We start from the raw sequence: 25,981 nt of genomic DNA on the forward strand, positions 1-25,981 counted from the left end.
TTTATTAATCTGGGGTCGCCACAGCGGAATGAACCGTCAACTTATCCAGCATATGTTTTACACAACAGATACCCTTCCAGCTGCAACCCATCTCTGGGAAACATCCATACACATTCATTCACACTCATACACAACGGACAATTTAGCCTACCCAATTCAACTGTACCGCATGTCTTGGACTGTGGGGAAACCGGGGCACCCGGAGGAAACCTTCGCGAACGCAGGGAGAACATGCAAACTCCACACAGAAACGCAAACAGACCCAGCCGAGGCTCGAACCAGCGACTTTCTTGCTATGAGGCGACAGCACTACCTACTGCGCCACTGCGTCGCCACTTCAAATATGTATAATAGTTGAAGTCTGAATTATTTAACCCCCTGAATTATTATATTTTTAATAACTAATTTCTAATAATTGATTTATTTTATCTTTGCCATGATGACAGTAAATAATATTTCACTAGATATTTTTCAAGACACTTCTATACAGCTTAAAGTGACATTGAAAGGCTTAACTAGGTTAATTAAGCTAACTAGGCAGGATAGGGTAATTAGGCAAGTTATTATATAATGATGGTTTGTTATGTAGACTATCAAAAAAAAAAGCTTAACGGGGCTAATAACTTTGACCTTAAAATGTTTTTTTTTAATAATTCAAAACTGCTTTTATTCTAGACAAACTAAAACAAGTAAGATATTTTTTCAGAAGAAAAAATGTAATCAGACATGCTGTGAAATTTTTCTTGCTCTGTTAAACTTAATTTGGGAAATATTTAAAAAAAGAAATTCAAAGGGGGTTTAATACTTCTAATTTCAAATGTATATATATATATATATATATATATATATATATATATATATATATATATATATATATATATATATATATATATATATATATATATATATATATATATATATATATATAAAACCCCTGTTGCAGACCTAAACACAGGTGGAGCTGGGGTGCAGGAGGGCCTCCGAAAAATCCACCGTAACATTACTGAGTAGAGGAACACGAGCATTTAAAATTTTGAGGAACAAGCTCATTGGCTGTTGAAGTGACAGCTACCAATCTCCTGTACCATGCATTTAATAATGTTGGAGCAGATTAGGTGAGCTATCAGCATACATGCAAACCGTTTAATGTGATTCATAATATGAATGACCAAAAGCATTGAAGGATCCAGAAAGTCATAAAATTATGCAACTGGGGTACCCAGAGCGTCACAAAGCAATGAGAAGGCGTCCAGAACAAGCTCAATATGTGACAAGTTGAGAATGAGAATGTAGTATCACCTGTCAAGGCCACAAAAAAAGATGAGTGAATCTGACGTTGGCCTACCTTTAAGTTAAGTTGAACATCTCCACATCTGCTCTATGGTCAGAGTGCTTCCACTGAGACTGTACTTACCCAGGGCTCTTCTATGGGCTTTGGTTATAGTCTCAATGCTGTCTGAGCATACCTCACATCTTCTAGTGTACATTTAGATAATGTATATCTGCAGTGAATTGTGTGAAGGACACACTTTGGCTTTGTTCCAAGACTACCGAGCTGCCTCGCTGTCTATAAATGTCTACTGAAAGCTGCTGCCTTCTAAACAGCACTCATAGTCAATTTAAACCTTAACAATTACACTCAATTAACATTAGCCTTTTGATAAGCTAACAGCAACATAAAAAAGATATCAATTGTTGTGCATCCCGTTTCTGATTGTCAATAACTGGCATTCACCAACATCCATGACTATTCTGTGCACTATTTTAGAACACAATACGATATCTCTGATTTCCTTTGTACAGTAGTTTGTAGAAATACAACAACCACCATTTTGAGTATTTATCAATGGTAGTGATATCACCTCATTGGTAATATTACTGCACTATTGTTGACCTGTTTGTTGTGTACATTGTACATGGAATGTGATTTTAGTAAGAGAGATAATATACAGGTAATATGCTAATTTGTGACTCTGGACCACGAGACATCATAACATCTTATGTTAGACAAGTATAGTCAAAAATAGATTGTAACAGTCAACATTATAGATTTTTCTTTCATCCCCAAACTCATTAGAATATTAGATAAAGATCATCTACCATGAAGATATTTTGTACGTTTGCTTCTGTAAATATATTAAAACTAGTATTGTGTATTGCTAAGAATCTGGACAACTTTAAATGTGATTTTCTCAATATATAGAATTATTTAGTTTTGACATCAGATTCCAGATTTTAATAAATAAAAAATATTTACAGATGAAGTCAGTATTATTAGCCCTTCTGAATTATTATCCCCCTTTTATATTTTTCTGCCAATTTCTGTTTAATGGAAAAAAGTTTTTTTTCAACACATTTTAATAACATTTTAAAACACGTTTTAATAACTCATTTCTAAAAAAAAAACTGATTTATTTTATCTTTGCCATGATGACAGTACATAATATTTTACTGGATGTTTTTCAAGATACTAGTATTCAGCTTAAAGTGTAATTTAAAGGCTTAAAGGGGTGATCCAGAGTGTATTTTTAAGGCTTTGTTGTGTTTATGGTGTGCTAAGCAATGTGTGCTCATGCTTCATTTGTAAAAAAAATCACATTATTTTTTTCATATAGCTTACTTTATTTCTATACAGCTACTCAGCTAACATGAAAATGACTGTCATATTTCCTAGTTCTTCCGAAGGCCTGCCCTAAAGAGGCTCTGATTGGTCAGCTAGCGTAATGTGCTGTGATTCGCAGATCAAGTCACCAAGAACTCTACTAGCATGCACTTTGCCGTTGTGTAAATACTGTCAGTCAGTGTAGCCGTATCAGTTTGAGTCTGAATCAGACAGAAATTGGGCTGCGCGGGGTGTATGCACGTAACCTGAAGGGTTTCTGACATCATTGACCCGGATGTATTTTTTGTAGTCCCCAAAACTTTGTTCGCTGTAGGCTTTGCTAAGCTAACTTTGTAAAAGCCAATGTTTCCCTTTGCATTGAACTTTGAATGTTTTACATTCAGAGATGTTGTTTATGTTCACACAGTTACATTACACATCAACTAAAGTTTAAAATATGATATTGTAGTGGACCACCGCTTTAACTAGTTTCATTAACTAGGCAGGTTAGGCTAGTTATTGTATAATGATGGTTTGTTCTGTAGACTAGCGAAAAACAATTTAGCTTAAGGGGGCTAATAATTTTGTAATTATAGAATTATATAATTTTTTAAATTTATAATAATTTTTTCATAATATTTAAAAAAGAACAAAATTCAAAGGAAGGCGAATAATTTTGACTTCAACTGTATATCTCTGCCAAATACTGTATTTATTTATTCAGCTGTTAGATTATACACAGGGGCGCTGCTAGAACGTTTCTAAGGGCCCACGCCATTTTGGGGCATCCAGAGCCACTTTTAGGGGCCCACCAGATGCCCAAACACGCCTCCCCGGGTCTTCACTTTCATCTGTAAAGCCCTACATGGTAATGTATGCTGTTTGTTCAAAATACTTATTCAAAATGAGCTAAAACAACACAATTCTTAAGATTTTTGAGGGGAAACTTATCATTCTTTTATGATGAATTCACTTAAATTTGTAAAAAAAAAAAATCGAAAAACAAATCGATTGTGTGGAACTCAGCAGTTTTTACAGTGTATAAAATGGTTCCCTACATAACCAAGACTTCTTAAATTACGTTTGTCTTAGGTTTTATGCATATTTTAAGTCTGTATGACTATCTTGGAGTTTCCATCATATTTTATATGATAAAATGTGTATAAAACATGGATGGAAACTATGTTGTTGATCACCATGAATGTAAAATCTGGATGGCGGAAGTTGCATGGATTCCATTTTGGAATGACTCAACCAATTATAGAATTGACACAACATATGTTTGGTTCTTTAAGTTTGTAGTGGTTTTTATAATGCATAGAAAAGTCACATGTGATGCCTTTAAATTGCTATGTATATCGACAACTTGCTAGGTTTTGGAACAGAGCCTGTGTCTTGCTCGCTACATTTTAGGTCATGTAACGTAGTGTAGTTCTGGACAAACATAAATACACTCCTACTGGGACTAAAGTCATCTCAAGATAAGCGAGTAAAGTCCAACAATTAGATCAGAGACTGAGCCCACTTAAGGATGGCTATATCATCTCGCTCGGCACAAAGGATGTGCCGTTGTCATGGCAACACAGGATGAGAATCTGATAGTAGGCAATTGGTAGAGAAACAGTAAAAGCTGGAAGGTTTCTTACATTGTGTGAGGATGGCAAGCAGGGAATTCTTAAAGTGTTCTTTGGCCAGCTCCATCTCCTCTTCGTGCTGCGCTTTCTCGTTCATTAGGCGCCGCACGTGGCTGTTGGCCGACTGGATCATGGAGTAGAAATGATTCGCTGAGCGCCGGTTCACCTCGCCTCTCTCGATCCACGTGAAGAGCACAGCGGTTGCCTCGCTGAACTTGTTGTCATCTGAAAAATTAGGAAAACTGTATCAATGTCTTCAATGAATTGCTGTTATACTCTTAATTTGTTGGTTAGACACACTCAATGAAGTGTTTTATGTTTATTTACAGTTGTGAATTGCATTATGGGAGTTTTATCTCTGCACTGTCCACTTTTGATGTTGAATATTCAACACTGCAGATTAACAAAGTGACTTTTATTGGGATTTTTGTAGTTTTATACAAGATGTTGTTTAAGAAATAATATAGGGAGAATTAAGTCTCAGACTCAACTTTATTATCCTGTTTAGGGAAACTAAAATGGCAGCAAGGTGCCATAACACAGGCAAAGTTTCATGTACACGTTACCAAAATATTACTACAAAACACACAATACATCATCTTTTAGATCAGTGTTTCTCAACCACATTCCTGGAGAACAACCAGCACTGCATGTTTTGGATGTCTCCTTTGTCTGTCACACCCATTACATTATTCAGTCTCTGCTTATGAGCTGAAGTTCTGAATCGGGTGTGTTTGGTTAAGGAGACATGGAAAATTTGCAGAGCTCGTCGTCCTCCATAAATGTGGTTGAAAAGCACTGTTTTAGATGCCTCTCCCTCCCCGCTGGACTCATTTAATGACCAAATGGTCACCATTGTAAAAGAATGTCTAATTCTGTTTGTCCTGCAAATAGGAAATCTAAAACGACGTCCTGATGACAGCAGCTGAAACATAGAATACAATGGGTGATCCGGGGTGCATAAGATACCCTGAGCTCTCTTTAAAACATAATCCGGTAAATTACCATTGTACCAGTTTGGTTAAAAATGATGATCTTGCCTGCCACCTTCACAAGGCTACTACTTATTTGACAGAATCAGATTACTGTACCAAGCTACAATGCAGAAAGATAAAACAGATTCAACAAATTGTTTATAAAACAGTGTCATCATAGAGGTACAAACCCGAAACGATCTAAGTTTCCTCAGAAAACTGCCTTTGATGAACTTTTTTATACAGCCTGGGTGTTAGGTTGGAATGTCAACATGCTGTTGATAACAACTCCTAGATATTTATGTGTGTCAAGAATTTCAATGTCTTAAACCTTTAATAGTAGTTATGTTGGGGATAAGAGAAGCCTTCCTGTAATCTTTCACCATGTCTTTTGTTTTATTTAAATTCAATTGGGGAGAAAATCTATCACACCAGGAAGTTCTTCTACAACAGGACCATGCCACAGCTGACGTCAATTACAATCAGTGTTGTATGAAGTCGGCGCTCGTGTCACGCCGAGGCATCCTTTCTAGCTGAAAGAGCGTTTTATGGCTAACAGTTAAGGGGCAATTGTTGTGATGAAGGAACGGGGGGGATAGGTGATGTCACCTTTTCCATCCGACTGCTCCTTCACTGCCGTGAAATCCTGGGTGAATTCACAGATGGTGTTGCCGAACAGGCCAGGCTGGGATATGGGTGTGTTAAGAAAGCGAACTTTGTCAATATCGCGCATATCTGGATAAAAGTAAATATTCTCTTCATTGATCAAACCTGAGCAATTGCCTAGATAACAACAAAATATAAAAAAAATTAATAGTGACATGATCAAATAACTTTTTTAAAAGCAAAATATTAATGAAAGGCTGCAAGGTGGCGCAGTGGGTAGTACATTCACCTCACAGCAAGAAGGTTGTTGGTTCGAGCCTCGGCTGGGTCAGTAAGCGTTTCTGTGTGGAGTTTGCATGTTCTCAACATGTTCGTGTGGGTTTCCACCGGGTGCTCCAGTTTCCCTCGCAGTCCAAACACATGCAGTACAGGTGAATTGGGTAGGCTAAATTGTCTGTAGTTTAGGTGTGTGAATTGATGTTTCCCAGTGATGGGTTGCAGCGGGAAGAGCATCCGCTGCGTAAAACATATGCTGGATAAGTTGGCGGTTCATTCCGCTGTGGCGACCCCAGATTAATAAAGGGACTAAGCCGAAAAGAAAAGAAATGAATGAATGAATGAATGAATATTAATGAAGTAATGCTCCGTGGTGATTTAATGCATAATTTTAAAATGTAACAACATTTAGTAGAAGAAGAAAAGAGACAAGTAGACTTTGCATTTAAAAGCCAAGGTGAATAAACCCTTTGTAACTTGGAACTGTTAAGTCAACTTAACTTAATTTTTCTATTTATGGACATAGATCATTTACTCAACTTTAAAGCAACAAGTTTACTCACTTTTTTAGAGAAAAGTCTAAAAATCGCATTTTAATGTCTCGTTTTAAACATGAATACAAAATAAGTGAGCTTAATTGAGTTATGTTTAATCCACTTACATTTGTAAAAACAATTGAGTTAACTTAATCATATTGTGTTGGGACAATATGAAGGAATTGTGTGGAACCCAGAATTACTTACATTGTTTGCAGCTACCGACTTCTAACTCCAAAAGACCTTAGCAACCTAGACTTTTAAAAAGTTCTTTCCTCAAACTCCGAAACACCTACACCCTTCACACTTCAAGATCTCTTCCAAGTTTATACAACATTCATAACTTGCAATCTTTGAATCTTTGTTCAAACTGCTCAAAGATTCAAACAACACAAGACTTTCAAGAGCTTCAGAAAACAAAACCTTACCACACTTTCAGACTGCAATTCCTGGAGCTCAAACAGCATGATACTAACAATGTTGAGATCATGGGTTCAAACCCAAGCAATGCATTCACTGATAAAATAAAGGTTAAGTAAAAAATTACAGAATTTTCCTTAATAAACATTCTTTTTTTAATTCATGAGATAGAAATTTGAGCTAATTATACTTAAATTTCAGAATTACATGCAGCATTCCCACTCAAAAAAAATACTATAGTAATTTGTGTCAAATTCCAAGGTGTGTTTTTGAACCATACTGTAGTAAACATTGAACATTATAGTTTTAACACTTTTATGAATAATGCAGTATTGACTATTGTTAATTGTAATAAATACTGTAGCATACTTTAGTTTTTAATATAGTAAACTGTGGTGTATTGTAGTATTTTGTAGTCGCTTTTTTATTTCTTAAACAACCATGTCATGGCCTACATGAAATCTACGCATGCTAAAATCTACAAAAATGTGTGTAAATATAGAAGAATTATCAACCTACATCACACATGACGTCACACGGGTTCCCGGTTGCAAAAGAGACTGGTTGCAATAGCAAACATGATGTGTTGTGCGGTAGGATGCCAAATTTAAAAGTCCAAAAATATAACACTTAACTTTTACCATACACCACACTGTTTTTAATGCCAACTGCAGATGTCTTTGGCTAAAAGGGAGCTGAATGGAGTGAGGACCTAATTAAAAATGCTCGACTCTGCTGTTCTCATTTTTATATCAGGTAAGTTCACGCTATGCTGAATCATACACATTACTTGTTTTTGATTGCAGCAATGATTTCAGCAAAAACAGTTACATATGGTTAATCAAACTGCGGACACTGAATGCTAAGAATGAAACGTGAAAGTGTCAGTTATTAAGGTAAAGTTGGTTTTATATTCACACAATCATTCAGTAAAAACTTGTGACACACTCCCTATATTGTTTTCCATGGCACTTTAAATATTTGGTCTGAAATAACCTGCAAGTGTGACTTGAAAACAACATTAACACTGTTTATTTGGTTGTGAACAATGTTGTACTTTGATAGTCCTTGGCTGCTAATATAATTTCGCTATTTAGAGTTTGCAAATAAAACTTTTATGAAATTATATTATTTTGGAGAAAGTCCGAATGTTCGAATATAAAACCAACTTTACCTTTATGTGTAAGATCACATATCCTGCCATATAGGTGTAGTTCTCTGTCAGAATGCTGCCACTTTGCTTGTTGATGATTACCCAGGCCTTGTATAGTTTTGACTTCTTTCCTTGTCTTTGGCTGGGTAGAACCTCAGTTTTTAGCACTACAAAGTTTTGAATCTGGTGATCATGGAACATTATTTCTTGCACATCACTTGGAGCTTCAATGATATTTATATGTGGGGCTGGATGCTTGGCCATTTCGTCTCATCCAATATACATTGGGAGGGTGCTCTCTCATATGGACCTGTCAGACGAATGCCGCTCACTTTAACGTAAATTTTGCTGAACCACTGTGCTTATCACTATAGGTGACAAGCTGTTATAATACACTGAAAGCATTATGTAAATAATATATAATATGTAATTAATATAACTTATTTCTAAAACAACAACAAACTCTGTACCGCATTGGATGTCATTTCCTCGCTGTAAATGCTAGTGCTCCTGTTTTTTTTTAAGCCACCTTGCTGCACGCGCATCTTGAATGTTTACAAACATGGTAGTTTGTCTATATTTTTATTAGGGATGTCCAGATCCGATCACGTGATCCGAAATCGGGCCTGATCACGTGGCTTCAGACTCGATCAGAATCGGGCATTACCTCCCGATCAGGACTCGAATATACGAGTATATACGAATATACATATGCAGATGCGGACTATTCGGTAAGAGTGCATTTCTGTTGAGCGCATGACCAATCATAGGTGTTTAACAACTCTTGACAACGCACATAAAGCAAGTGGGTTAATATTTACATTTGTTTATTTGCTTTAAATGCTCATGTTGTTCTCTGCATGTACTTGAGTTTGTTTGATGCATTCAAAAAAAAAATTTTCTTTGAGCAGGTCAAATTAAAGGTACAGTTCATATATATGACTGCTGTATTAAAGGACAATATTGTGTTACAAATACATATAAAATGCATTTTAAAATTATAAATTTGAATACAAGAACTGTGGTGCTGTGAAGTTAAATAAAATTGTGTATGAAAAAAAATTGTCAATGCAGTAAATATTAATTTACACTGACGAAGGGCAGAGAGTTGCTGAATACTGAGAGAATACTGAGACTTTCTACAGCTCCCTTTCTTCATGTGTTCAATACTGTTTTCTTGTGTCATTTTATTTTATTACGCATAACTAAATTTATAAACTATTTATATTTGTTTTCTTTTTATACGTGGATTTCTTTGGTTGTTACCAACATTCTGTGAAAATTTCAACAACTTTTCTGTCAAAAAGTCAACAACATCTTTAGGAATATGTTTTCTGAGAAAAATGGTGACGTGTTCAATACTTATTTCCCCTGCTGTATCTGCATTTTTTGTTACAAAATAATTCTTCACAGAAAAAGCAAAACTCCACAGATTCTGTCTGGCCCTGTACACAACCCACATTCATATTCTAGGATGAAAATACAAGGATTAATCAAGCTCAAACTGTCAGAAAATGCTTCATTTTCACAACTAAACATTTGCTGTCAAATGTCTCGGTCATAAACGTGGGAGGGGTTGCTTATATACAGCCTCGATTGCATCAGCAATGCTGCCCAGAGATTGGCTGTAAAAAGTCCTGTGGATCCGTTTCCGACAGCCTAGAATACTTAGTGTGAGCTTTAAAATATTTAACTATGTTTACTGTATTTCAGATTGTAGTCCACTCATACAGTATCAAATTTTCAATATACGGGATCATTTTCAAGGCATTACACAAACACTGAGAGTTCCGCCAATCCATCACAGTCTTCGACAGTCACATACATTCATAACGTCACGTCTCTCATGTTTTCATTTGAGAGCGGGCTCCTGGCTGACAGCTGTTTTCTCCTGTGACTTGATTACAGCCAGTGGTGATGGTTAAGCTGTGTTGGCTGCAGTGTTTTCCGTGCTTGTTTCTCAGGAGAGACTTGCTTTCATTTCAATGATGGGGACTTGACTGCAGCCTCCACCTCATCAGCAATCACAGCACTTCCCATGTCAAGCACTACCCATTCTCCTTGCGCAGAGCTTCCCGAGCGCTGTCTGTATTGTTCATCCTGGTGTTTATCGAGCCCAGGAGGCAGCAGACAAAACATCTCAGATGGGGTTTCCATCTTCTGGTGTCTGGCACAGTTCTGTTCATGCCTGACATTCAGTTACGTCTCTGGCAGAAGCTCTGTTTTGAACTTAAGCCTTTCTGATTATGGGATATATGCATACGAACTATTAATTTCAGCCAGCCAGCTTCAGCGATTACGGTGAACTGTCTTTTTATTATAAATTTGCCATGTTTAAGGTTTTATTAGTTTTAAAAATCAGTGATCTTAACTGCCTGATAGATATATGATATAAAGTGGGTCTCAGACCGGGCAAGAAGCACTGCATTTAATTCCATTTCCCCCTGCAATGTCTTTAAAATATGTCAGTTTATTTTACCCCAATATTTTCAATGGAGTTTCTGCGCTTGCCTGCTGATCCTGACTGCGCTAGAAAATAAATGATATTTCACCTAATTTTTTGCTTGAACAACTAAACAAACGCTTAAGTCTATTTAACTGAATGTTTTTTGATTACATTATAACATCGATGTTGTAAAAGGAACTGTATGAAATTGAGAGTAGTCGCATTAAGCATTCACTAGAAGTTTATCACTGGCTGAAAAACACTAGCTGTACAAATACCCATTTGGGTATAGACAAATAGTGGCTAAATAAGGGAGCTCTAAATGTCTCTTTTTTTGTGTGTTTGGGAATGTTTTGGAGTGTTCTTTTTGCTGTGCTCTTTTTATTACTAATATTATTATTATTATTGTTATTATTATTATTATTATTATTATTATTATTCATTCATTCATTAATTCATTCATTTATTCATTATTCATTTTCTTTTTGGGCTTAGTCCCTTTATTAATCCGGGGTCGCCACAGCGGAATAAACGCCAACTTATCCAGTACGTTTTTACGCAGCGGATGCCCTTCCAGTCGCAACCCATCTCTGGGAAACATCCACACACTCATTCATTCACACTCATACACTACAGACAATTTAGCCAACCTAATTCACCTGTACTGCATGTCTTTGAACTGTGGGAGAAACTCGAATGCAGGGAGAACATGCAAACTCCACACAGAAACGCCAACTGACCCAGCCGAGGCTCGAACCAGCAACTTTTTTAATATGAGGCGCCAGCACTACCTACTGCACCACTGCGTCGCCCCATATTATTATTAATATTATTATTACAGTTTTTATTATATTGTTTTTATTAGAAGGTCAGATTAGTTTGTTGGCAATATATTATTATTATTATTATTATTATTATTATTATATTTAAGTATATGAATATACTCATATAATGAATATTAAAATAATTAAATATTGAAAATATAAAAATGTATTTATTATTGAATTATTGAAATGCTTTGAACTGTTTTTAAGGTTTATTTTTTTAATTCAATAAAATAAATAAATAAATAAATAAATAAATAAATAAATTTTTAAAAAGTGCATATGTAGTAACAATATTAGTTTACTAAGTAATCTTCAATGTGTCTGGTTAAAAATAAAATAAAAAGTCTATTATATGCATTTACAACATATTAGTTCAAAACATGATTCATAAATACACAAATCCAACTCGTAAACTCAGAACACGATTCATAAATACACAAATCCAACTCGTAAACTCAGAACATGATTCAAAATTAAACAAATCCAATTATTTGGCAAAATTATGTGACTTTTACTTGTGAATTCACAATTTCTGTGCTGTATTTATGAAATGGATTTTGTAAATGTGAATTGTGCTGTACATGTATGAATTTTATTTTGTGAATGTATTATCTTTGAGACTGATTTGGCTCCATATTAAACAGGCAGTGTGGATGATGTAATGTCTAAAAATTGAGGTTTCAAAAAAAGAAAGAATCAAAAATGCAGATTTATCTATCTCTCACTCTTATATATAAGAATTTTTAGTTTATTTTTGGTCAAAAATGTTCAGTATTTAATCACTTTGTGTAAGACAGCAGATTTAAAAAACTCTTTTAAATTGAAAAACACTATTTCCCTCATGCTCAAATCTGCCCATCCTTCAGCTCTTTATTTCAAATGAATTCTATCCATTGCAGCTTTCTGTCTCTTGCATTTAGAAACACTTTAATGCTATTCATTCAAATGGCCTCGGCTTAATGCTCTCTGGCAAGTAAATGCTCATTGCCACATTATGCTTTCATGGAAAAATTAATATGAGCGATGTTTAAAACATAGCTAATTTCCGGACCATAACTGACACTGACTGAATTGGCAGTAACGGAGCGAGTTACATAGTGTTTGAGTTACGGAGAGGTCGCACCACTGAGTTTTGACAGATTGTGTGGAGATTTCACATTTGCATTTTTTGTGAAGGCTCTCATTAGATGTGAGATTGGCAGAGCAGGCTCATTTGACGATGGAAATTATTTTTATTCCCGTCAGATGGCATTTTTGCCCGAGGGTTGGGAGAATTCAATTTCCTTTAATTAGCTGGGAAGTTTGAGTGCCACCTTAATAACACACCTGCTCTTGATCTCAAACGCCCAGAGTCCTCCGGGTCTCTTACCAGCTGCATGCGGGGAATTACATTTATTTAATTGAAAAAACAGGGCTAAAATGGGTATCGAACAGAAAATTTTAAAATAAAGCACTTGGATATACATGCGATGGAGTTTTGGCTTAACTGATACATCATGAGTGAAGAGTAAACAAAGTTTTTTTACTTTGTAAAAAATCTTTACACTCCTAAGCATTTTTATTCCACTTTGTTATATGAATGTATGATGAGTAAAAGGTCAGTAAAGTACTGTTGCTTTTAAAGTGATTAATTGATCTTACTTAAAAGAAGTAAGTAAATCTGTTGCTTTAAAATTATTGGATAAATGGACTGTGGATAATTGTAAAAAGTTAGGTCAACTTAACAGTTTTAAGTTACAATGCATTTAGATTTACTCATTTTACTCATTCAAGTAAAGTAACTAATTGCTTTTTAGTGGAGCTCTTACTGATTCAAATGATCTATTCAAGTCTTCATTTAACAACTCAATGATCCAAATGATTCATTTAACTCTCCACTTTACAACCGAAAGCTTTTCAAATCTAAAGTTTAGAACTGATTCAGTTTACCTATTCAAGCTTTTAATTAACAACTCAATTATTTAAATAATAATCCATTCAAGTCTTCATTTAACAACTCAATGATTTAAATGATTTAAGTCTCCAGTTGCCAACTCATTGATTAAAATTATTCATTCAATTTTGCACTTTACAACTGAAAGATTCAAATGATCCTTTCAAGTCTCTAGCTGACAACTCATTGATTCAAATGAGTCAGTCAAGTCTTTATTTAACAACTCAATGATTCAAATGATATAATTAAGTATCCAGTTTACAACTTATTAATTCAAATGAACCATTCAAGTCTCCAGTTGACAACTCAATGATTCAAATTATCCATTTAAGTCTCCAGTTGACAACTCATTGATTTAAATGATTTATTTAATGCTCCACTTTACAATTCACTGATTCAAATGATCCATTCAAGTCTTTGTTTAACAACTCAATGATCCAAATTATTTATACAAGCCTCCAGCTGACAACTTATTAATTCAAATGATTCATCCAAGGCTCAACTTTACAACTGACTGATTCAAAATATTTATTCAAGTCTTAATTTAATAACTTAATGACTCAAATTCTGATTCAAGTCTCCAGTTAACAACTCTATGATTCAAATGATTCATTCAAGTCTCTATTTAATACCTCAATGATTCAAATTATCCAATCACTTACCAGTTAACAACGTACTGATTCAAATGATTCATTCAAGTCTCCAGTTAACAACCCAATGACTCAAATGATTTATTCAAGTTTACAGATAACAACTCGTTCAATCAAATGATCCGTTCAAGCCTTTAATAAAAACATCAATAATTCAAATGATCCATTCAAGTTTCCAGTAAACAATTTAGTGATTCAAATAATGCATTGAAGTCTTCAATTCAAACATTCCAGTTAACAACTCACTGATTCAAATGATCCATTCAAGTCTCCAGTTAACAACTCACTGATTCAAATGATATATTCAAGTCTCCAGTTAACAACTCAATGATTCAAATGATTCAATCAAGTCTCCAGTTAATAACACGACTATTCAAATGATCCATTCAATCACCAGTTAACAACTTACTGATTCAAATGATCCATTCAAGTCTCCAGTAAACAACTCACTGATTCAAATGATCCATTCAAGTCTCCAGTTAACAACTCAGTGATTCAAATTATCCAATCAAGTCTCCAGTTAACAACATGATGATTCAAATGATCCATTCAATCACCAGTTAACAACTCACTGATTCAAATGATCCATTCAAGTCTCCAGTTAACAACTCAATGATTCAAATTATCCAATCAAGTCTCTAGTTAACAACATGATAATTCAAATGATCCATTCAAGTCTCCAGTTAACAACTCAGATTCAAATGATCCATTCAAGTCTCCAGTTAACAACTCAATGATTCGAATTATCCAATCAAGTCTCCAGTTAACAACACAGTGATTCAAATGATCCATTCAATCACCAGATAACAACTTACTAAAGCTACGGTCACACTCGGCTTTGTGTGTGCGAAATTCTGTCGTGCAGCGCTGCGAAAAGGGGCGGGATTAAACAAGATGATTAGATATTTAAAAAGCCAGCGATTGCTCCATGTTTTAAATTTATGTCCAGAGAGGTCATGTTTTGATCCTCTATTGGTCTCATGCAGTCAAGTGATGCGATTTCGCAGGTTAGAGTTCACCAAGCTTGAACTTTGCACCGCAGCAACCTGCGAAACTTAACGCATGACCCTGCGTTTCCGGTCTGACGTATTCGTGTGCGTATGAATGGAAGTCTATGGGACGAAAAGTCAAGTGTGAACGCAGCTTAATTCAAATGATCCAGTCAAGTCTTCATTTAACAACTCAGTGATATTAATGATCAGTTCAGAGCAAATCTCTATTTAACAATTTGTCAAATTAAAAAGATAGTTTCAAAAAGAGCAAATAGTTGAAGATCCTTGGAGCTGTAGTGCCTGTGACTGACTAAATTACAAATGTAGAATTTTATAATTCATTATTGTGAATGAAAATAGTTAGGTCATCACTGACAGTTATCTGGTGAATTATATCTACTTTAAATGGTGAAGTTTATTCAAGCACACTGTATGATTTCCCTGAACATCATCATGCACATATATGTCCATTACATATGAACTTATACAGTACGAACATATGAGTTGCTGAGAATTTTACAACCCCAAATCAGAAAAAAAGACAGTAGTTATTTCCAAATTTACTTTGACTTGTATTTCATTGCAGACAATGTGAACACAAAAATATTTAATGTTTTGTCTGGTCAACTTCATTTCATTTGTAAATATACATCCTTTCCCATCATTCAGACCTACAACACATTTTTTAGAAAGTATGGACAGAAGCAGTTTAGGGTTAGCAATCAGGTAAATTGGTTAAACAATGATGTGATTTGAAACAGGTGATGTCAACAGATGATTGTAATTATAATTTGGTACAAAAGCAGCATCCAAGAGAGGTCTAGTCCTTTAGGAGCAAAGATGTGCAGAGTATAGCCAGTTTGCCAACAAATGCATTTTAAATACAATTATTGAAATGTTTAAAAACAATGTTCCTCAAAGAAATATAAGAAGACACCTGGATATTTCACCTCCAACAGTGTATAACATAATTAAAAGATTCAAAGTGTCTGCAGGAGTTTTAGTGCGTAAAGGACAAAGACGCAGGACTAAGCTGAACTACAGTGAAAGGAAGCCCTATGTTAACAGTGTCCAGAAGCGCCATTAACTTCTCTGAGCCAACTGGGATGGACCATCACACAGTGGAAACCTGTAATGTCGTCATTGTCTGCAATGCAATACATGTCAAAGTAAATTTAGATATCACTTCTTTCTTTTTTTATTTGTGTTTTCCATACTGTCACAACTTTTTCTGATTTGTATTCCAATGGATTGATGTACCTCCAACTGAAAAAGAATATTATATGGGGGAGGGGCTTTCTTTTTGCACATCATTCCTTCATAGCAAACTAACACCAGGAAGGGCATGGTTAAGAATATTCTCACTGAATATTATTTATCTGTATTTAAATATTCCTCAAAACATTTGCAATAGTGTAATAGTCCATAAGTCACAAAAATATGTAGCACTGTTCTGATCATATTCTGATAGAAATATTGTAAATATTGTGCCTTTAAGTATCAGCTAAGTACTTTATTATGTACTTGTCACTTAAAAAAATACTTAAAAAGAAGGACTTTACACTTTTACTAGAGTAATATTTTATTAGGTTATCTGTTACTGTTACTCAAGATCAGTCATGATGTCATTCTCCTCGTTGGCTTTTCTGCGGTGAGACGAAGCAACAACAGTCTGCTGAGAAGTGCACAGATGCAGGAAATGATGTTGTTTCCATGTACAGGATCTCATTAAGGCAGGGATCGAATTTACTGCCAGCCCTACTGCACTGACTTTGTGGCAAAATTCAATTATTCTTCCAATTTCAGTAATGTATTTCACACAGGTCCACAGGGAGCAGATTACTGAAGCTTGGGAGAGGCCACACCGAACGCCTCATGTCTCGGCTACTCAGGCTGGAATTACACTTCATGTTTAGACAGGAAAATGCAGGGTTAGTTACTGATTCACGAGCCGTGACTGAACACACTGATGAGATGATGTTCTTGTCCAATAGAAAAAAAAGACAATGCAGGGAAAGCGTCAGTAAATTAGGCTTGAAACTTAGAGATGAGGTTTAGCATTTAGTGTAGCTTTTGAAAACAGACACAAGTTCCAAACCCATTCTCCTCATCATTACTGGACTATGGGGGAAACCGGAGCACCCGAAGGAAACCCACGCCAACTTGGGGAGAACATGCAAACTCCACAAAGAAACACCAACTGACCCACCCGAGGCTCAAACCAGCAACCTTCTTGCTGTGAGGCAAACGTGCTACCCACTGCACCACCGTGCAGCCCGTAAGTAAACAATGAGACAAAAAAAGATTAAAGATTAAGGACTCATGGAAAGTGGAGGTGCCATCATAGTCTTGATGGAATTTATTGCCACACACAAACTTAAGTATAACAGCAAAGTATCTCATTTCTTAAATCTAAGAATCACTCTTGCTTTTTCAGTTATTGAGGTCTCTCAAGTTGTTATGAGTTGTCAGTAGGGGTTTGTGTTGGCGATTTGGTGTAGAGAACTGTACAAGACACATTTTTCAGTGATCTTCAGACTTGCTTACTGAATACTAATGCACTGAAATGGTGTTGCGAGCACTGTTCGCGAGTAAACTTCCACTTTGCCAAAACATCGACAGCCGGACAGTGATTCATCATTTGGCGTTTCCTTTGTGAAATGGCTTTTTTTAAATGTGTCTCTGCTTGAATGTGTGACTATAGTCCACAAATACCGAAAGCTCTCTCCAATGGTGCGCTGGAAGCTGGGATACGAAAGCACAGTCTTGTGCCAGTTTAGTGCTATGGATAAACAGTGGTGTAAAGTAACAAATTACAAATACTCAAACTACTGTAACTGAGTAGTTTTTCTCAGGAATTGTACTTTACTAAGTAGTTTTAAAAATGTGTACTTTTACTTTCCCCTGAGTACATTTTTAGTGCGGTATCTGTACTTTTACTCCACTACTTTCCTTCAACCTGCAGTCACAATTTTTTTAGTAATTTTTTCTTTAGTAAATTTTTCTATGGGGATTAGAAAAATCAGTCCTGCGATTCTTGTTCAATCAAATTGCACATAGAAGGTCAATTGCATCATTATGAACTACCTCAGGACATGTGCACTTTATAATTACAGCAAACTGTTTGAAAGCATTAAAAGTGTCCAAGAAGATGTCCAAAATCTTTACAGCATTGACCCAGAGACTGCTTAGATGCATGCCACTGATTAGAAGATGTTTACTTTATGTTGTTCGAAATGTGTTGTCAGGCCGACATCAATGCCTAACATCCAACTTAAAATCAACAAAATATCAATGTCTAATGATGTTACAGTTTGACATGCTTGAGATATTGGATTTTGGTTGCCAAACCTGATAAATACATGTCAGTATTTGATGTCAATATGACGTTGATTTAAGATAATGGCGACGTTGGATTTTGGTCAGTTTCGAAAACAACCTAAAATCAACCAAATATCAACGTCATCTGATGTCGTTATTGGGCATCAAAATAACATTGTCCTTAGACGCTGGCTAGACATTGAATTTTGGTCCCCTGACATCACAACCTAAATCTAACCTAATATTAATGTCTTATGATGTTGTGTGCCTGCTGGGCAACAACTAAATGCAATACAGAATGTTACGTTTACACACATCTTCGAGTTACATGTGAATGCATCAGATTTTTACAGTGTAATACTACAAAGCATAATACACTACTCACTACTCTTGAGTATTTTTGAAAGGTACTTTTTACTCATACTTTGGGTAATATTTACTACAGATACTTTCCTCTACATGCGCTGCATTTTTAAGCAAGTAATGGTACTTTTACTTGATTTTTCAGGTATGATTTTTCAGGCCTCTTTCCTCCACTGTAGATAAATAAAGGTTGATTTGTTTTTGTGTTTTATTTGTATTTATTCACTTTAGATATTTCCATTTTGCGGGAGTCCCTCGGATAATTTCATGCTCCTGCAGGTCTTTGCACACTGAAGTCCGAAATTTTTGCATGCAATTTTGTTGTCATGCACACAAACCTTGCGCATCAAATCTAATGTGAATTAATTAACCTGTTGCTAATTAATTTGCAAAACTATACAAAATGGAGTCTTTAAGTAGTGAAGATAATTTTGTTGTCTTCTCCCTGAATCACAAAAGAAAGAGGAAATATTGTGTCCATCCCATCCTTAGATTGTGTAGAGAGGAAGAAAAGTTCTGCCTCAACAACGAATTGCAGGATTATCCAGACCGATTCAAAGTTTACCTCAGGATGTCCAAGGCTCAGTTTGATGCTTTGCTAGTTTACTAGAGCCAGATTTAAAAAACAGACCACCAATTTCCATGAACCAATTGATCCTGAACAGACACTTGCAGTTTGTCTAAGATACTGTAGAGAGACTCAGATAGACACCATTTCTCTGAAACCATTTTGGATTTGCCTTTCACTTGTGCAGCGGATCTGAAATGTCAAAACACCTCTCAAAACACCTTTTCGAATGCGAAAACCTGAAAAATTATTAAAACTGATTAAAATTTTATGACGGATGAAAGTTTCAGATGCAAATATGATTGACATCACAAGGTTGAATTTATTTTTAAAGTGCGAAAATTTCGAATAAATAAAGTGGGTAATAATCTTAACACATGATTGGTCTGTGCTGATGTCATCATTCAAAATCCCGTTTGTGGCACAGGTAAGTGTTGTGTATCACCTCTAAAACTGACACTCAACTACATTGGAAAGGAAACATTTCCAAATTTCCAAAGAGCAAATCTTAAGCAGTGTTGATGGCTGTGAATATTTCTGCAGATGATTTACCAAAAACATGAAAACTAAACATAAATGTAACATCTCATTTCCATATTAACATATGCAAGACAAACATGTTAGGTGCTAATAAATTGTTTGTAATGTCAGAGTTAGTTTACTTCATAGGAATAGATTATTTAATAAAATCAGCTATGGTGCACATAATAAACAAATGTATAGTTTTATTTTAGGACTGTTTATTAGTTTATTGACTAAATAATAGGCAAAATCACAATATAGACAAGTCTATTATTACATTTACTTAAAGTCAGCCATATCCAACTCTATTATGTAATTATTTCACAAGATGACAACTGTTTGACGCTGTCTGAGCGAACTAGAATAACGCTGGTGTTACGTGACTCACCCTAGTTGCTTGTTCCAAATCATCTTTTAATTCCTGAAGCAAATTAAAAATAACATATTTGGCAAACAATATGTTAGGACTATGTGTTCCAAAAAAAAATATATATATGTGTGTAAAAAATCTTCCACCTTATACCACACATTGTTCTCTGTGGCGCCTCCTTCAGCAACAACAACTGCAGACATTTCAACCTCGGCATTTAAGACACGTTTTTTGGCATTAGAAAATGATGCAAATACCCATAATTTGAGTACCTTAGATGTTGAGTGATTTATTTAAATACTTCCCCCCCCCCAATAAAATTTGCATCTGACAAAGAAACTCCTACAAATGCATGTTCAGTAAGGTCAGGTGCAAAAATAACGCATATTTAGTAAATACCGAAAGTACTGTTTCAATACAAACAAGACAGATTGTGCTGACATAAACTGTTAAGTAAATCACACTACATTCACACCAGAGGCGGATAAAGCATCAAGCACAAGGGATTTACAAGTTAAGTCAATGCAAATACGTGAATAGACATCATGCAGCACTATTCGCGCGAATAAAGCGTTAAAAAATAAATTTAGTGAGACAGTTCTCACTGCAGCCAGCAGCTAATGGATGATCGCCTACACCTATCCCTACCCTAAACCCAACTGTCATAGTAGTATGGGCGTTACCTTAGTGGGCGGTACAATGTCGGTACAATGGACCTGGTAAAACGGACCTGGTCCAGTACGTCATCGTGATTACAGACTGCAGTGAGGACATCTTGACTTTAGTGGACATTCGTGCCGTATTAACCAATCAGGAGCTTGCTCTAGTATGGGCGTGATTCTGACGAAGTGTTATTGAAGGGGAAATCCTGCTGTCGACACCGGAGAACAGCCAATCAAACTGGTCTCAGCTTAGTCTGAAGCACTGCTGAAAGCATCCATTATCCAGGTATAGTTTCTGGAGGAGTTGATGAACTCTCAGAGCTGGATGCACCTCTGAAAGGATCAAGTGGACTCAGGCATGGCACCAAAAGAATCTACGCTGTTTTTCAGCTTTCCTAAAGCACATAAAGCATAGTTACTCTCTCGATAAAACCCATGTTAGCCATTTAGCAACGAAACTTCCCAGCAGGCACACAATGTCATATGATCTAGGTATTTGGTTATATTTTGGTTGCAACGTCAGGGGAGCAAAATCCAATGTCTGCCTGTTGTTGGACATTGATGTCTTTTTGACGTTGGGTTCTGACGTCAACCCAATTTTCATTTCCAACCAAAATGTGACATCTGCCTGACGTTGGACATTGATGTCTGTCTGATGTTGGGTTCTGATGTCAACCCGATTTTCATTCCCAACCAAAAGTCCCGATGACGTTGGGGTACAACGTCACTCTGATGTCATGTTGACATCCTGTGCCTGCAGGGTAGAGTCATCGCGTAGACAGATGCTCTGCCCATGACATGAATCCGCATCTATTGTGAAGTGAATTTCACAAGCAAAAAAGCGAGCAAACTCAAAATGTTCTAGTGTTTATTTATATGCAAATATTGTGATTTATTATCTGGTGTTATTACCCTATAGGACAAAAATATACTAAATGACTTGAGTAAATGAACAATGTATAGCTCTTTCGCAAGCCACTTGCCCAATTTGTTGCCAGAAAATCTGTAATCAAAGCTTCTCGGTGATCAACACAAACACATGCCCCAAGATCCTCTGTAAACAATTTAAAGAGAATAATCTGAGGAAAAAGTTGACCCTAAATTCTAATTGAACTGCATTAGGTGTTCAGATAGGACAGTTTATGAGCGAACTCATCCACAGTATCCTATTTCTAGACTATAGACTCATCCAAACCAGTCTCTAAGCACATTTAATCGCCCCTGAAAGCAAAAGAACACTATTTAGTCAACCTTCACAACTCTTTGGCTTTCCAGAAGCCTGGTACTGAGCGTTTAGTTCATTGGCAATAATAGGTCTCATTGAAGCTGATGAATGGAACTAGCCGATCATATAAACACACCAGTCTCCTAGAATAAACAACAGCTGGGTTCGTTCGGCTGGCAGCTGCAGACGGGATGAGGACTGGAGTGTAAGAGACTGAAAACTTAGCTCATTAATGTCCGTCACGTCATCAGAGAGCAGACAAGGACAGCTGCAGAAATGTCTGAGGGAAAGCAGACCTGGCTGTGTAGGTCATCTTACCACATTCTGCCTTTATTAGACGCATAAAAGCTCTGCCTTTAAGCTTTTCCAAAGAGCCCTGAATTTCTCTCGGCGCTACATTAATGATGACAAATCTGCGCTTTAAAGGCTAGATGAGATCATGGCACCGCAGTCTGTGGGAAAGCTTACCTTTCAGTTTCTCCGCCAGAAGAGCTGCCTCGTGCTCTGAGTAGTGCATTATGGGAGGAGGTGATGGAGGTCTCAGCCGCTCCTCGTGGATTTTCCGTCGGTGCCGCTCCTCTCGTGCCAGCAATCTTTGTTTGCACTCCCACTCATACAAGTCGTCTCTTGCCTGAGCAAAATCTACATGAATGCGGCCCGAATCCTTTTTATCGGTGCTGGAGCCAATGCGCATACGATATCCTAGGACGACAAACATATTATTTGGCAAATTGAGCTATCACAGTTGCTCCAATCGTTTTTTTTTTTTTTTTTTGTAAAACACCATGTTTGAAGGAAAGGTTATTATATTCATGTAGTTTGAAGTCTAATGTTTGACAAAAAACACTAACTCAATTCATTCACAAATGATTTATTCATTTTCTATTCGGCTTAGTCCCTTTATTAATCAGGGGTCGCCACAGCAGAATAAACCGCCAACTTGTCCAGCACATGTTTTACGCAACAGATGCCCTTCCAGCTGCAACCCATCTCTGGGAAACATCCATACACACTCATTCACACACATGCACTACAGACAGTTTAGCCTACCCAATTTACCTGTACCGCATGTCTTTGGACATGTGGGGGAAACCTACTGCACCACCGCGTCGGCAATTCTTTCACATGTTTTTGTTTATTTTACTTTATGTTTGTACTTTTTTACTGAACTGTGCTGTATTGTGTGAAGAAAAATTCATTCCTTCATTCATTTTCCTTTGGCTTAGTCTCTATTTCAGAGGTCGCCACAGTGGAATGAACTATCAATTACTGGAAGGATGCAACCCAGTACTGGGAAATACCTGTACACACTCACATTCATTCACTATCTTTCTGAAAAAAAATGGCTTAAACCAGTCAAAACCAGCTTAACAAGCCTAGTTTAAGCTGTACATAGCTGGTTTTGGCTAGGCACCCAGCATGGTTAGGCTGGTCAAGCTAGTTTTGACTGGAAACCAGCCTGGAAATGTCTAGGCTGGTTTAAGCTGTTTTTTTCAGCAGGGTATGACCAATTTAGTTCATTCAATTCAATTCAGGAAACCCACACCAACAATTTCTGGAAACTTATCTTTGTATAGTGCTATTTTTTTTTACATGAAATTATGAATAATATTTTTTCCTCCATGACTTGTTGGACATTATAAATAAACAGGGGTGTCACAGCAAAGGACAAGAAAACTTAACAATTTTATAGTTCTTTTGTTTAATATGCATCCAGCAAACATTATAAATCTTGTTCATTGATCAAAGATTTAAGATCAATATTACAAAATAATGGTGTAGATAGCCAGGATAAGCAGCGTATGAATTCCAGGGGGGTTTGGGGGTGGTCTGAGCCCCCTAATTAATCAAAACAAGAAGCAAAATACTTTAAATATAAACAACTTTAATTTGGAGGAAAGAGATACAGGAGGAGTGGCTTTATTGAATTAAGTATCCCATCTCATTTTTTGCACTGATGATTGGTCCAGAGTTGGTTTCTAGCCCCAAAAGCCCCAAAACCAACACAAAAAAAGCTAACTTACCTGGTAAAAAGCATAAAATAAAAAAAAATTAAAAAATGCATTGTTTAATATACCCCCTAGTGGTAAATGAACAAAACAATCATTCCAAAACAAAACCAAACAAAACACGTGTGCATAGAAAAAAATGTTTGTGTTTAAATAAAATAACAAGGGCACAGCAGAGATGTAGAGAAACAAAACAAAAAAGTGTTTGTGCTATGTATAAATAAAAAAAGAACAAAGACCACCAGATCAGCTTTTACACACACACACACACACACACACACACACACGCGCGCACACACGCACACACACACACACACCTGAGAGGTAGAGGGCCTTGTCCACCATGAACTCCTCAATAAAGCGAATGTGGCAGAAGTTTTTCTTGCTCTTGCGGATGGCGATGATCTCCCCACACTGGTCAAACACTTCTTTGATGATCTCCTCAGTGGCGTTTTCTGGAAGCCCACCAACAAACACTGTCTTACACCCTGGAGGCCGTTCTCTCGTGGAGGGTGGAGGAAGATCTGCGCAATCCACAAAAATGCCTTACTGCACTCAAACCGCATGAACAGACATGACTTTAAGTACATTTTTTTATTTATTTAGTTTAATATGAAATAAAGACTGGTTTAGATGTTTAGAAGCCACTTATTCAGAATTGAACATGTCATTTAAGGGAAACGTTTACCCAAAAGTGAAAATGGTGTGGTCATTTACTCACCATTCACTTTACAAACCTGTTTCAACTTAATTCTTCTGATTAACACAAGAGAAGATATTTTGAGCAATGTTGGAAGTCAGTAGCCTTTGACATTCATAGTAGAAAAACAAAACAAATTCAATGATTACCACTTTCTGACATTAATTAAAACATCTTGTTTTGTGAGTAAAATGTTGTCTGTATAAATATATATATATATATATATATATATATATATATATATATATATATATATATATATATAGTTGAAGTCAGAATTATTAGCCCCCTATTTTCTTTTTTTTTTTCCTTTTTAAATATTTCATAAATGATGTTTATCAGAGCATGGAAATTTTCACAGTATGTCTGATTATATTTTTTTCTCCTGGAGAAAATCTGGTTTGTTTTATTTAATCAAATGCTGGATAAGTTGGTGGGTTATTCCACTGTGCCGATCCCAGATTAATAAAGGGACTAAGCCGAAAAGAAAATTAATGAATTTGTACTTTCTGTTTTGTTTAAAAGGCCTATTCATTGATATTTGTTTCATTTTCCCTTATTGCTCTGATTATACTTTTGTAATAAGATACTTAAACGTAATTAGGGACCGAGCACCAAATGGTGCAAGGCCCTTTTGGAATTGCTCCATTTATTATTATTATTATTATTATTATTATTATTATTATTATTATTATTATTATTATTATTATTATTATTATTATTCCGCCCCTAATCGGTGCACTTTTGAGGGTCTAAACATGCTTGAAAGCATTCTCGTTCAGCCTGAAACTTCATATGTTTGATTAAATTCCTCTCCTGAACACATCTACATGCCAATATTGAGTCACAGTTATAGCGCCACCTGCTGACAGAAGATAATTTGCTTATAACTCAACCACACAACGTCCGATCAGCCTGAAACTTCACATGTTTGATGGGTTTCCACTCCTGATGACATCTACATGGCAATCTTGAGTCGCAGTCATACCGCCTGCTGACAGGAGGAAGTTTGGCATAAATCTGTGATTTTCTCAGATTTTTTATATATATCGGCCTAAATGATTATCGTCCGCTGTTCTCTGTCATCCTACGGCCACCGGGCGGCGGTGAGCCCGGGTGCGAGGTCCCTTTCATCGCTGCTTGAAGCTTTAATTAATAATTGTAACTCTATTGTTGTTGTTATAATAAATGA

At 36.1% G+C, this 25,981-nt stretch overlaps 1 protein-coding gene across 2 annotated transcripts in view; it reads right to left on the reverse strand.

Moving 5' to 3' along the window:
- Positions 1-25,981, reverse strand: part of enox1 (ecto-NOX disulfide-thiol exchanger 1) — a 260,625-nt gene that overhangs the window by 50,757 nt on the left and 183,887 nt on the right. For both annotated transcript variants that reach the window (XM_056465012.1, XM_056465013.1), the window contains exons 6-8: positions 24,407-24,613; positions 22,549-22,782; positions 4,249-4,461 (exon numbers count right to left, since the gene is read on the reverse strand). In XM_056465012.1, coding sequence (XP_056320987.1) covers positions 4,249-4,461; positions 22,549-22,782; positions 24,407-24,613 — 654 coding nt within the window. The remainder of the gene's footprint in view (positions 1-4,248; positions 4,462-22,548; positions 22,783-24,406; positions 24,614-25,981) is intronic.

The sequence above is a fragment of the Danio aesculapii genome, chromosome 9, assembly GCF_903798145.1.
Source record: "Danio aesculapii chromosome 9, fDanAes4.1, whole genome shotgun sequence".
Lineage (NCBI taxonomy): Eukaryota > Metazoa > Chordata > Actinopteri > Cypriniformes > Danionidae > Danio > Danio aesculapii.